At 44.9% G+C, this 14,801-nt stretch overlaps 1 protein-coding gene across 3 annotated transcripts in view; it reads right to left on the reverse strand.

Moving 5' to 3' along the window:
- Positions 1-14,801, reverse strand: part of CRYL1 (crystallin lambda 1) — a 211,959-nt gene that overhangs the window by 153,324 nt on the left and 43,834 nt on the right. For 2 of the 3 annotated variants that reach the window (XM_077484005.1, XM_077484004.1), the window contains exon 3: positions 901-1,008. In XM_077484005.1, coding sequence (XP_077340131.1) covers positions 901-1,008 — 108 coding nt within the window. Of the gene's footprint in view, positions 1-896; positions 1,009-14,801 lie in introns of all 3 variants that reach the window. The other variant, XM_077484006.1, reaches the window with a different exon arrangement.

A 14,801-nucleotide genomic window follows, 5' to 3' on the forward strand; every position in this document is an offset into this window, starting at 1 on the left:
AATACCAATCTTAAATTACAAATGTTCTTGTCTTATTTTTTAGTATAATATTGGTGCGATTTCCACCCATCCAGTCTTGAGATTTACACAATGCTGCCAGGTCTACACTGCAGCATATCTGATCAGTCCAAAGCACTGCATTCCCTCCTTCATTCTAAATGATTCTGCGCAGAGGACTGGATTACAAAAGTCTAAATTCACGTTTTTACATTAGTTGCATTTAAAAATAAATTTAAGGGTTTTATTCAGTTGAATTTAAATATAGATTGGGTGACACTCACTTTCAGGACTGTCATTTATTCTCATGCCTTTTCTCATTTTAGAGAGGAATATTTGAATACACAGTATATACACAAGGGTGCACTGCCCAAAGGTTTCCTACAAGGCTATGAGCTTCCTCCATCCTGGGATCTGCACTACATGCAAGTCTCTGAGGTTACAAGAAATCAAATTTAAAATTCTGCTCAGTGCACTGGCTCAGAGCCTAAGCAAAAATGCACCTTCTGATCCTAGGTGTTGCTCTGTTGTTGGCTTATATTGCTATGGATTTTTTCCCCATGAATAATGTCATATATATGTACCTGATCACCTGCACTAACACTAATGCTACTTAGAATTTACACTTTTAGACAAGCTTTACACTCACTACTTTACATTGTAGCAAAGTGTCATTTCTTTACTGTTGTCACATGAAAAGATATAATAAAATATTTACATAAATGTGAGGGGTGTACTTACTTTTGCAAGATACTGTAGTTGTCAACATGCACTACACACATTTGCCTTTGCAGTCCTAATTGTTAGGCTCTCCCTTTTGCCACCCCACTCAGGGAATGTCAGATACGTTGCCTGCTGCTACTTGGCCTTGCCACAATATCCAACACTTTGAAAAATACTTGCCTTATATCCTCCCGGGCAGCAGTGACTTGTTCTTTTTCAATATCGTACAGTCTTACTTGAAAGCCTCCACTAGCAAACACCATGGCCCAGCTCCGACCAATAAGACCACTAAAAAAAAAAAAAAAAAAAAAAAAGAAGTAAAAACACTAATGAGTTGTAACTTACTTCAATATAAGCAATATATAAAGCAAAGACACAGCAACAGACACAGGACACAGGGGGACCATAATTACAAGTCCTGTGTACCTGCGAAGGCCCCTCACTTTTTCCCCATACATCTATATATGTTCTGCTGGGAAGGGCTTATGCTGGCCATACACTATAGGAAAAATCGGCCTAACCCATTTTTGAAAATAGTGGACATAAATTAATAAAATTTTTGTTCATTTTTTTAACATATACCTAGTGCAAACAGTTTGGATGGGAAACATTTCCAAAGTTGTGCTTGTTTTTTTTTGGGCTCAAAACCGTCCCAACAATTATCGATTTTGTGCCCATTATCTATAAAGATGTGAGCTTACCAGATAGCTCAGACCCAAAAGAACCTACGTTCTATGAGCCAATAGAGCTTAAAGTGTCAAATATGATCTCTGGAAATGTGTCCCAAAACTTTTGGAAAAAGGTCTGTCTCCGCACAAGAGTATGTAATGTTCGTAGTCTCCGGTCTATGCCGACCGGAGACTACGAACATTATATACTCTTGTGCGGAGACGGACCTCTTTCCAAAAGTTTTGGGACACATTTCCAGGGATCATATTCCACACTGTCAGCTGACACTTTATGCTCTATTGGCTCATAGAAGGTAGGTTCTTTTGGGTCTGAGCTATCTGGTAAGCTCACATCTTTATAGGTGGTGGTGTTGTCACACTGGTGATTGCGAGTCAATACAGATCCTTTGTTGTTTGAAGAACTTCCGAACTTCTGATCAATCACTTGGGATTTTTGCACGATGGACTTTTTCACTTAAAGATCTTTGCACAATTTGTTCAGTGTTTTATTTTTATTGCAAAAACTTGTTTCTGCACAAGTTCACTACAAGTTTATTTTATGTTTATGTATGTGTGATGATGATATGATTGCACTGGTCACTTTTTTATTGTGCTTTTCAGATTTGACATTATTTTAGCATATGATTAGCATTAGTCACTAATCTATTTTTTCACTTTTGCATGTATGGTGGCCTAGTATTTGTTTAGCCAGGCCATTGTCTCAATTACTTTTTAGCTCTACACTTTACATATTTACATACCTTTGAAACAAATTTATCTAGTTGTTGTGTTAGCTGCTCTTTTTTTATTCATTCTAATTTTTAGGCAGCGCAGTGTTCCCCGGAGTGCCCATTAACTGGCCGAAAAAAGTACGAACTGTCTAAATGACCGAATTTCAGCCGATTTTTCGTATAGTGTATGACCAGCATTAGGATGAGGTTCTTGTGCCTCCCAAGCTACTTTCTGCTGCTCTGATGACTAGAAAAAACACAAAATAAAACACTGCTGAAGACAGATACCTATTCATGCTACAGGCGCAAAACTTCACAGAACATTATATTTACTTAGAACAAAACATCTAAGAATAAAAATCAGACATGGGTAAAATGTTTGTTCAGTTGGCATATTCAATAGAAATAAAATAAACTAGCTGAAATAAATAGAGAGGCTCCCTTAGGCTCTCTTCAGATGTTTGCAGTTCGTGACAAAGAGTATTGAAGCCAGGAAATCAACATCACAGCCAGTCTACTCGTATTTTCAGAAGGAGGTTACCAATGGAAGCCTTTATCTCAGTTTCCTAATAGTAGGTATAAGTATCTATACGTCATTCCTTGTATTCCCCAGGTGGTCACTCTAAAGGGTCCTTTAAGCCTCATACACACTAACAGTTGGGTTGCACGAAAAAAAAACAACTGTCAGCTCTGGTCGGAGCCGCTGTACTAACCATCCAATATTAGTACAGCAATCTCCCCTGCTGAGCTGTTGTGTTCTGACAAAGGGATGCCCCCGCCAGAACACTCCGATCATCTCTCTCTGCCATTGCTTGAGAACGCTGAACAGGAGTCGGTTGGCTACTGGTTTTCCAACATGCGTGTTCGACATACACATGGGCCCAATGTCGGCTGGTTTTTGTCTCCCGACATTCGGCCCATGTGTATGGGCATTTAGTCTTCTATTTTCTCTATTCGACAGCAGAAATAGTGGGACCTTCAATGTGAATATGACACTTGCAGAAAAACACAATTCTCTGCCAGGGAGAGTTAATATGACCCTGTCAAATGCACACAACAGAACACTAGCTTTTGTCTGAACAGACACAGCAGAAAGTGAGAGTCCTAGTTATGCCACGTACACACGATCAAACAATCCGGTGGAAAAGTCCAGCGGACTCGAGTCCGCCAGAGCCCACACACGGATGGGATTGTCTGGCGGACTCGAGTCCGCCAGACCCAAAAGTCCGGCGGACTTAGAAACTAGTTTTGCACCAAAATTTGTCCGCCGGACTCGCAGTCCGGCGGACAATACGGCTGTGTGTGTGCTAGTCCGCTGTACTTTTGAAATGAATGGACTTTTCCCGCACAGAGAAAAGTCTGTTCATTTTGAGCGCGGCTCCAGGTACCTGGGACTAGCGAAGGAAGAGTTGCTGGCCCCGTCACCAGGTATGGACTTAAAGGGGAAGCCCTACGCCGGAAAAACGCCCCCCCCCCCCCCCCCATGTCTATATCAGACCCTTATCCGAGCACGCTATGAGTCAACCGCTCAAGAGGAGAAGAACAGATGGCGGCGAAGACAGCGGCAATAGAAGACTGGGCCACCGCTTGTAAAAGAGCTAGAAGAAGGCGTGGAGGCCCAGCAAGAAGAACCGAAGAGGAGGACAAGACCCCCGAAGTCGGAAGAAGAAGAGGGCAGCGACGAAGAAGAAAGCCAGGCTCCTCCGCTAGTAAAAGAGCTAGCAGAAGATAGCAGAGGAGTCCGGCGAGAAGTCCACCCCCCCCCCCCCCCCAGGATGGAAGAAGAGCACTGGAGCTGTGCAATAAACTATTTTTAACCCTTGTGTGTTGTGTTTTATTTAAAAAAAAATCACAGGTGAATGGGTAGGGGTACATTGTACCCCATACTCATTCACATCGGGTGGAGGGGGGCGAGATCCGGGGGCCCCCTTATTAAAGGGGGCTCACGGATTCCGATAAGCACCCCGCCCGCAGACCCCGACAACCAACGGCCAGGGTTGTCGGGAAGAGGCCCTTGCCCTCATCAACATCGGGACAAGGCGCTTTGGGGTGGGGGGCCACGCGGCCCCCCTTTCCCCAAAGCACCCCCCCATGTTGAGGGCATGCGGCCTGGAACGGCTCAGGAGGAGGGGGGTGGTCGCTCGTCCCCACCCCCTTTCCTGACCGGCCAGGTAGCGTGCTCGGATAAGGGTCTGACATGGACCTAGGGGGGGCCCCCACGCCATTTTTTCGGCGTAGGGCTTCCCCTTTTAGTCCATACCAGGTGACGGGGCCAGCGACGTGTCAATCTCGCCGCCACAGGCGGCGACATTGACTTCCTTCGCTAGTCCCAGCTACCTGGAGCCACGCTCAAAATGAACGGACTTTCCTCCGTGTGTGTGGGCAAGTCCGTTCATTTCAAAAGTACGGCGGATAGTCCCGTGTGTGGGCAGGTCCGCTCGTTCAGACAGTCCGGCGGTCTTTACGGTGGTTTCCACCAGACTAAGTCCGCCGGATAGTCTGAACGTGTGTACGCGGCATTAAAAGTACTGATGTCCATTGTGTTGAAGAGGTCCCATTTGGGTTGATTTAATAAAGGCAAATATACTGTGCTAAAATTAAAAATCTCTAATGCACTAACAAATATCTCACAGCACTCTACTCCCCTTGTTCCTTCTCTGTAGTCACCAAGGGTAATGGGCTTCATCTATTCATGTCAGTAGTTGCATTGAACACTCCGTTATATATATTCTATTATTGTTATAGAAATCTTGGGAGATACCATTTGATTAAACTACCACATTGAGACCCCCACCCTTCCAGGTCCATGCATGTCTGTGGGTCCACAATACCACAGCTCCCGGGACAGACACTCCCAGAAGCCCCCACTGTCTAGTACCGCATGTTTGAATTTGGAGCCTTTTTTGTAAGTATTCGTTGGATGGAGTTTTTACTCTTTCCTCCTATAGTAACTCTTTGCGCTGTTTACCTGTTATTTGGGACTATCAATATGCCATATTGGCATCTTTCTATATATATATATATATACACATACATACATATACACACACACACACACACACACTTTTTTTTATCTTTTTGCAGATACATATTACGCATCCGCTCCTGAGGAAGTGGTGCGCTACGTACTGAGTGCAGGGAGAGGGGTGCGCCACATACTTTGTGCAGGGTGACGGGTGCGCTACATACTGATTGCAGGGTTAAGGGGTGCACTACGTACTAAGTACAATGTTGAGGGGTGCGCTGTACTGAGTGCAGGGTTGAGGGGTGTGCTGCGTACTGAGTGCAGGGTTGAGGGGTACGCTATGTACTGAGTGCAGGGTTGAAGGGTGCGCTATACATACTGCGTGCAGGTTTGAGGGGTTTTTGCTACATACTGCATGCAGGGTTGAGGGGTTTTTGCTACTTACTGCGTGCATGGTTCGAAGGGTGCTCTACGTACTGAGTGCAGGGAGAGGGGTGCGCCACATACTTATTGCAGGGTTAAGGGGTGCGCTACATACTGATTGCAGGGTTAAGGGGTGCGCTACGTACTAAGTGCAATGTTGAGGGGTGCACTATGTACTGAGTGCAGGGTTGAGGGGTGTGCTGCGTACTGAGTGCAGGGTTGAGGGGTACGCTATGTACCAAGTGCAGGGTTGAGGGGTTTTGGCTACATACTGCATGCAGGGTTCGAAGGGTGCGCTACGTACTGAGTGCAGGGTTGAGTGGTGCGCTACATACTGAGTGCAGGGTTGTGGAGTGTGCTACATACTGGGTGCAGGGTTGAGGGGGGCGCTACATAAAGAGTGCAGGGTAGAGGGGTGCGCTATGTACTGAGTGCAGGGTTGAGGGGGGCACTATGTAGTGAGTGCAGGGTTGAGGGGGGCACTATGTAGTGAGTGCAGGGTTGAGGGGGGCACTATGTAGTGAGTGCAGGGTTGCACTACATACTGAGTGCAGGGTTGAGGGGTGCACTACATACTGACTGCAGGATGGAGCGGTGTGCTACATAAAGAGATTAAGGAAGAGGGGTATGCTGTGTACAGAATGTAGGGTTAAGGAGACTGCTACATAAATGGTGCAGGGTTGAGGGGTGCGCTTTTATAGAGTGCAGGGCTGTGCTGTGTACTCCCAAGTTCTCCTCCCAAGTACAAAGTTCTCCCCACCCATTCCAGTACACAGCTCTATTCCTGCCACAAAACCTCTCCCAAAAAAAAAAAAAAAAAAGCGGTTGATTGAAAGGATTGCTGGAAACAGATGAGACAGTTATAGCCCCTCAGATACGGCCAACCTCCTGGGGGTCCTCACACACTGCTATCTCTAGAGATTGCAGGTAATAAAGCCAAAACTATCCAGCAGGAGACTGCTCTGTGACCAAAAGATACCAGCGTGCTGCTGCAAAAGAGCAGCTACAACTTACATCATCTGTGCAGACAGCCAGTGGGGCTGGAGGAGCTTCTGCCATGCGGCTAAGCGCTGCCCCACCCCCTCCTTCCGCCCCACCCCCTCCTTTCTATGCTCTGATGGGGTGGATGGGTTCTGTCCAGTCAATTATATAGCACTGTCGATTGTAAAGCAGGGAGAAATAAGCAACACTGGAGGGGGCAGAATTTTCCACTTGAAAAAAGCCCAGCTGGTGCCCACGCCAGCACGCCCCCGCCAGGAAAGCCGATGGAGCCAAGTGGCTACTCCCCAAGAGATGGCTTTGATTCGCTGGGACACCAGAATTTACATAAAATCCTGGGATGGTCCCAGCGAATCCGGGACGGTTGGGAGGTATGCTATCTTAACAAGGGTGTTGTGACATTGTGGTTGAGAAACAAAAGAACTGTGGCTGTCTGTCAAGTTTCTGTAGTAGTGAGCCCTTGTAGAATGCCAACATGGGGTTCCCCAGGGAGTGAAGTCTACAGCTTCTTCACCAGGACTCCTGATGGTGGGCATGTACTTGCAGCAAGCTGGAACCATGTCGCGGCCCCTTGGTATGCCCAGCTGATGATATGGAGATCACTCGCATATGCAGAGTACAGATGGCAGGAGACAGAAGAGGATCCAGGAAACGAGCCGAGGTCAGGGCAGGCGGCTTGCAAGCATCCAAAAACTTCCTAGAGAAGAAGAAGGCACAAAGGTGGAGCTTCCCGTTACATACTTGAAGAACGGCACCCACACCCAAGGATGAAGCATCTACCTTCAAGAAGAAGGGCTGGAGAATTTCAGGACATATGAGAATAGATGATGAGGGAAAAGCTGTTCAGTTTGCTGCTGTGCTCTGATTATGCACTCACAGCCTCTCAGTCCAGGCTGAGACTGTATTACATGCAGCACTGGTTTCTCCTACTGATCTGCATCTCACTGCTGTGTCCTGTAGTGATGTGGGGGTCAGTAAGAGGAACCAATAAGCACAGCATTAAACTTAAGAGTCCAACACTTCGAGGCATGTTGGTTTCCGAAGATACTGTACTTCACCTGGGGATTACTCTTCATCAGAGCAGTGTTCTGTTGCATGGGCAGCAGAAGAGGTAAGTATTCCTTTGCATCTTTGCAGGTACAGTGTTTTTAAAGAGCATTTGTTTTAGCGAGAGAAAATACTTGCAAAATGCATGATGACATATGTGCCATTATAGTAGTAAAAGAAAAAGAAGAGAACTGCGCAATCCCTAATATTTCTATTAGGATATAAGCCACTCTACCTTAAAGAAGTGTATCTTGTGATCTATTATTCTAACAAACCAATCTTATGACTAAATAAACCATAAAACATTACTTATAACTAAATACAATAAACATATATATTGCCCCTCATAGGTTGTGAACCAAAAGGAAAGAAATATACAATTCTAAGTCAACGATTCAAAGAGAGAAAACATGTAAAGTAGAATCCAACAGTACTGATAATATATGTGATAACAAAGTCCATTAAAAGTCCAACTGGAAAGACACCCCATGTGGAAGGGATCTATTCAATCGTAAAACTTTTCAATCAACGTGAAGTAAAACCAGGTGCACCTCCACCAGACAAGTAATAATAGCCCCTTACCAGATGCCCCAGTAAGGAGCGCTTAATCGCAAAATAGGTCTGAAGATAGGTCAAACTTGAGCCCTCCAAATGGAACACTTTAACGTAAAACAGGTTAGGGGATACGCCAGTCATGAACCATCCAGCAGGGGAAAAACGCTGTTTGAAGCAGGACTCAGATGTGTAGCATTGTAGAATCAAGGAAGGTTCACCATAGGGAGGAAAAGATGCTCCAAATAGTGTAAAATAATTTATTAAAACGCAAATATAAAACAAGAGATGCACTTACAAACATGAAAGAACATCGGGCATATCATCAAACTGGGCAAGCGTCGGCCGATCGCGAACACCAATCGATATCCCTTCTGGTACCAGTTCACATGAGGCAAATCAGCGTGTCACACCACCCAACGCGTTTCGTGAAAAATTCACGTCGTCTGGGGTATGGGCGACACGCCATATTGCCTCCATTATATAGTAAATGCTGGTACAAGCCACCTCCTCCGTTGTATGAGAGCCTATTCCACTTCCGGGATCAAAGGACCAGGCCTCGCTCTCGTATCCAATAGAGTGCGAGGTCAAAGGGCCAAGGCGGCGGAAGTGACGCTCTCGTTTCCAATGACATACAAGATCAGGGGGCCAGGGCGGCGGAAGTGATCCATGCAATCACCCGCCCCTCTCTGTTTACGACTGAAAAGCGACGCCCCTTACAGCGGCGTGACAACACGCCGTACGTAACGAGCGGATGACGCCACATCGTACGTCACGAGCGGATGACAACACGCTGTACGTAGCGAGCGGATGGACGGCGCACGTCACCCACTACAAGGAAGTATGTGCGCTCCATCTAATGCCATGTCTCGCTTTCAATACAATGTACGTAACGAGCGGATGACAACACGCCGTACGTAGCGGGCGGATGGACGGCGCACGTCACCCCCTACAAGGAAGTATGTGCGCTTCATCTAGTGCCATGTCTCGCTTTCAATACAGTGTAGTCGTGGCTACGGACCTCCATAACAAATAAATCTTCCTCCATATCACGAAGGAGGAAGAATAAAAAATTATATATATATACCTCAGATAAAATTAAATTAAAAGGGAGGAGGGGACTTGTCCAACCACAGAATTAAAAAATAATAAATAATAACTAACAATTAATAGTCAAAATGGATAAAACATACCAGGCACTTTGTAATACATAGCTAACTCATTATGTGGTTAAACACTTCCTAATATTATAATAGCAGTATTAACTAGGCTACGAAGTTCACCCACAGCTAAAAGTGAAAGGGGCATACACAACTATATTATGCAAAACTCAATACATTATGAGAAAAAAGATATTTCTCTCTCATAATGGAAAAAATGGGAGCTTACAGAAAAGACCATCAAACACTACATTGAGGTAGAGAAATCCACAAATATCCAGATCCCACAATGTCTGATGGAAAAGTCATAAACACTTTACGTGTGTGCCTAGAACCCTGGCAGGAACGACCCGTTAAGCATTATTAATAAATGCATTAACGTCTGTGTCTGTGTTCATACCGTAAGGGGTGTAAGTTTTTAGTCTATGGATCCACGACATCTCCAACCGTGAGATCTCTCTGACCAGAGCTCCCCCCCTCCAGTGGAGTTTGTACTTATCAATCCCCATGTACAGGGTGTTGGACGGATCCCTTCCATGTTTCTCGTCATAATGTCTAGAAAGGGGGATGTTTGTCAAAACCCTGTTTAATGTTGGCGATATGCTCATTCAATCTGACCTTGAGGGCCCTCTTAGTTCTCCCCACGTACTGAAGCCCACAAGGGCATTGGATGAGATAAACCACTGCTTCTGACGAGCATGTGATGAACAGCTCCACTGTATACCTTCTCTGGGTACTAGTGGAGACGAATTCAAGGATTTTAGAATTTTTATTCTTATTATAGGAACACACCTGACAATTCCTGCATCTATAAAACCCTTTGAGGTTCTGAAAGAAGCATCTGTCTTTCGCAGGGGGGTTCTGTACACTAGGGGCAACCATACTGCCTAATGAAGAGACTCCTTTAAAAATCACTCTAGGGATTTCCGGTAGGATGGTTCCTAGAGTTTGGTCGGTGGTCAAAATATGCCAGTGTCTACGGATAAGCTGTTTAACCTTCTGATGTTGCATCGAGAAGGTAGTAACGAAGGGTAATAGAGACTGATTCGCATCGACCTTACTCTCCCTATCTGCCAGCAAGCTAGATCTGTCTCTATCCCGTGCTTTTGTATAAGCCTCGGTCAGCAGGTCTACCGCGTAGCCTTTCTCCGAAAACCGCTGAGATAGTAACTTAGCTTGCTCATCAAACTTGTTGGTATCAGAACAGTTTCTCCTTATGCGTAGGTACTGTCCCAAAGGGACCGACCTTAACCAAGAGTCCAAGTGACAGCTGCCCATAGGAATGTAGGAATTCCTATCTGTGGATTTGAAGAAGGTGGAGGTAATAAAACTCTCACTATTAACCTTGATGTTTAAATCTAGAAAGTTAACCCCTTCCTGGCTGGCTTCATAGCTAAATTTGATGCCTCTCATGTTATTTAACCCTTCCATAAAAGCATGGAGCTCATGTTCGTCACCATCCCAGAGGAGGAGGAGGTCATCAATGTATCGTGCCCACAGCACTATCTCCAGTCGTCTGGGAGAGTCGATGACATCCTCCTCCCATTTGGCCATAAATAAGTTAGCCAAGCTAGGGGCATATTTGGCTCCCATGGCAACCCCTTTGTCTTGACGATAAAACTGGTTATCGAACCAGAAATAATTATGCTTGGCTGCAAAATCTAAAAGGGCCAAAATGAAATCGATCTGGATCTGTGTTAGACCAGAGTCTCGCTCCAAATAAACCCTGGCGGCTTCAAAACCCAATTCATGGGGAATAATGGTGTAAAGTGATGTGACATCGGCTGTCACGAGCCATAAGCCTGGGGTTGGTTTGAAGGTATTTAACATATTGAGGATTTGCTTGGTATCCCTCACGTATGATGGGATTTTCTTCACAAGTGGCTGAAGAAAAAAGTCTATATACCTTGAAAGCGAGACATGGCATTAGATGGAGCGCACATACTTCCTTGTAGTGGGTGACGTGCGCCGTCCATCCGCTCGCTACGTACGGCGTGTTGTCATCCGCTCGTGACGTACGATGTGGCGTCATCCGCTCGTTACGTACGGCGTGTTGTCACGCCGCTGTAAGGGGCGTCGCTTTTCAGTCGTAAACAGAGAGGGGCGGGTGATTGCATGGATCACTTCCGCCGCCCTGGCCCCCTGTTCTTGTATGTCATTGGAAACGAGAGCGTCACTTCCGCCGCCTTGGCCCTTTGACCTCGCACTCTATTGGATACGAGAGCGAGGCCTGGTCCTTTGATCCCGGAAGTGGAATAGGCTCTCGTACAACGGAGGAGGTGGCTTGTACCAGCATTTACTATATAATGGAGGCAATATGGCGTGTCGCCCATACCCCAGACGACGTGAATTTTTCACGAAACGCGTTGGGTGGCGTGACACGCTGATTTGCCTCATGTGAACTGGTACCAGAAGGGATATCGATTGGTGTTCGCGATCGGCCGACGCTTGCCCAGTTTGATGATATGCCCGATGTTCTTTCATGTTTGTAAGTGCATCTCTTGTTTTATATTTGCGTTTTAATAAATGATTTTACACTATTTGGAGCATCTTTTCCTCCCTATGGTGAACCTTCCTTGATTCTACAATGCTACACATCTGAGTCCTGCTTCAAACAGCATTTTCCCCTGCTGGATGGTTCATGACTGGCGTATCCCCTAACCTGTTTTACGTTAAAGTGTTCCATTTGGAGGGCTCAAGTTTGACCTATCTTCAGACCTATTTTGCGATTAAGCGCTCCTTACTGGGACATCTGGTAAGGGGCTATTATTACTTGTCTGGTGGAGGTGCACCTGGTTTTACTTCACGTTGATTGAAAAGTTTTACGATTGAATAGATCCCTTCCACACGGGGTGTCTTTCCAGTTGGACTTTTAATGGACTTTATGTTATCACATATATTATCAGTACTGTTGGATTCTACTTTACATGTTTTCTCTCTTTGAATCATTGACTTAGAATTGTATATTTCTTTCCTTTTGGTTCACAACCTATGAGGGGCAATATATATGTTTATTGTATTTAGTTATAAGTAATGTTTTATGGTTTATTTAGTCATAAGATTGGTTTGTTAGAATAATAGATCACAAGATACACTTCTTTAAGGTAGAGTGGCTTATATCCTAATAGAAATATTAGGGATTGCGCAGTTCTCTTCTTTTTTTTTTCTTCATATGTATATTACACTTTGGGTATAAATTAGAATTGCTGCATCACATAATTTCGTTGAGTATACACTGTAGCGCAGATTTCCTCTTCCTTTTTTTTTCATTATAGTAGTAATTGGCACATTTCACAGCTCTACATTTTGCTCATACAGTCTCAGTGTCATCGTCTGTAACAACACTGATCTTAACATACATTTAATTTTTCAAAAAATTCCTAAGTGTGTATTGGCCTTAAAGGAGAAGTATAGCCAAAGCTCTTAGTTCTGCAGTCTTGTGACCCAGATTCAGCCGACAGAAGGCTAAAACCCAGTGTCAGCATAGCTGGTCCATGCTCTGCAAGGATCCCCACAGCATTGTCAGGATCTGCCCAGATGCCTGACCAGCAGCTGGCTCAGTCTGTCAGCATGCTTAACTCTCATTCGTCCTCAGCTCAGAGTGAGAACTGGGGGATCAAAGCAGTGACCGACAGACACCGCTCTGTGCTTGGAGACAACACGAGAACTGAGTGATCAACAGTTTTTGTGTTAGGCTCGGTTCACACAGGGGCGACTTGTCCAGGCGACTTCGCCGCCTGACAAGTCGCGCCCCGTTCTGTACTACGGAACCGTTCAAATAGGAGCGACTCAAGTCGCTCCGACTTAGAAAAAAGGTTCCTGTACTACTTTTGTGGCGACTTCGGGCAACTTGCATTGACTTCTATACAGAAGTCGTTTTGCAAGTCGCCGCTGAGGTCGCGGCAGGTCGCGACGCTGCAAGTCGTGCCGCGTACTGTGTGAACCGAGCCTTAGAGCTGACGGAGGACAACCGATTTGATCCGCTGCTGCAGGTATCTAGATGAGTATGTACTATGTTTATTTTTAACTTCCCAGACTTTTCTTTTAATGGAAACCTTTCATTAAAAACACTGATTATCAATGCTGCACCTGAACATGTTAGTTGCTTGGTTGCCGTGTTGCCTTCTTGCTTGAATACTTTAATTTCCTGATTGTAGAAGAAGTCTCACTCTTCTACAGCTTTTCTAATCTGCATATCTTATTAGATGGCAGTGACTTCAAGGACTGAAACCTGTGCATCAACATAGCAGCCAGAAAACACTTTCAAAAGTATGTCAGCAATGCAGCCTTTACTTTAAGAAGTCCTCTGAGCCAGAATACATTTGCTAACCTTTCCCACTGGCCACTGTTACCAAAAATGACTATAAAGCTGACTTACTTATAAAATGCTATTAAATATTACATGCACTTGTCTATCCTCTTTTGAATGTATGTGTAAATAAATGTATTTAGAAAATAATGGGGGTTATTTACTAAAGGCAAATCCACTTTGCACTATAAGTGCAGTGTCAGTGTACTTGACAGTGCACTCGCTGTAGATCTGAGGGGGACATGCAAGGAAAATAAAAAACAGCATTTTAGCTTGCACATGTTTGGATGATAAAAATCAGCAGAGCTTCCCCTCATTTCAGATCTTCCCTTCAGATCTACAGAGACTGCACTTCCAAGTGCACTTGTAGTGCAAAGTGCATTTGCCTTTAGTAAATCAACCCCATTGATTTAACAGGATGTAAAATATTGCCAAAATAAAAAAATAAAAAAAAGTTTAAGCTAACATATTGCTATCTCTATCCAGAGTATGCTTGATAAACAGTAACTTATTATTTTCCTTCTTCTACATGTCCAAGGCATGCTCTTTAATGATAAATTAAAGTTTAAACCTACAATTTGTGAATTAAAAACCTACATAAATGTTTCTTATTATTTACTGAGTTTGCTATTGTACCTCAGAAGGTGTAGGAGCATGAAACTAAAAACAACACTTGGTTAACCTTTACGCCTAAATCAAGCAAGGTCATCTTTCCCATCTTCTTTTGGTTTAGATTATTTACATAACTAAAACTGTCTAGCTATTAAAAGAGAAGTACAGGTTTTATTTTTTGTTTAGGAATCTTAGTTACCTAGGTGGATGCAGCATCGCTCCGATGCTGCATTTGTCCCCTGCCATCTTTAACACTGAGACCTGAGCGATCAAACAGCGCTGATCGCTCTGTTCTCAGAGCTCCCTGAGCAGAGAGCTGGTGATGGTCAGTCAGCAGCTCCCTGCTCTGCCCCCTCCTCACTCACTGTAGCTGTGGGCTGTAGAGAGCAGGAGTGACTGGCTCAAGCTCTTAGCAGTTCGCTGAGAGGGTGAGACGGGTGCTGGTCCAGGCATGTGGGGGCGAATCCTGACCATATGGTCACGATCTTGCCCGAGCCTGGACCGCCTCTGTGACGCCAACCGACAGTGGACTTCAGCCCACTGTCTGCTGAAAACTGGTTACAGGAGTGCAGAACGGACTGCACTCCTGTGATCCACAGGAGAAGTACAGCCAAA

This window comes from Lithobates pipiens, unplaced genomic scaffold (genome assembly GCF_037356315.1).
Source record: "Lithobates pipiens isolate NorthernLeopardFrog02 unplaced genomic scaffold, aLitPip1_a1.2 Scaffold_16, whole genome shotgun sequence".
NCBI lineage: Eukaryota > Metazoa > Chordata > Amphibia > Anura > Ranidae > Lithobates > Lithobates pipiens.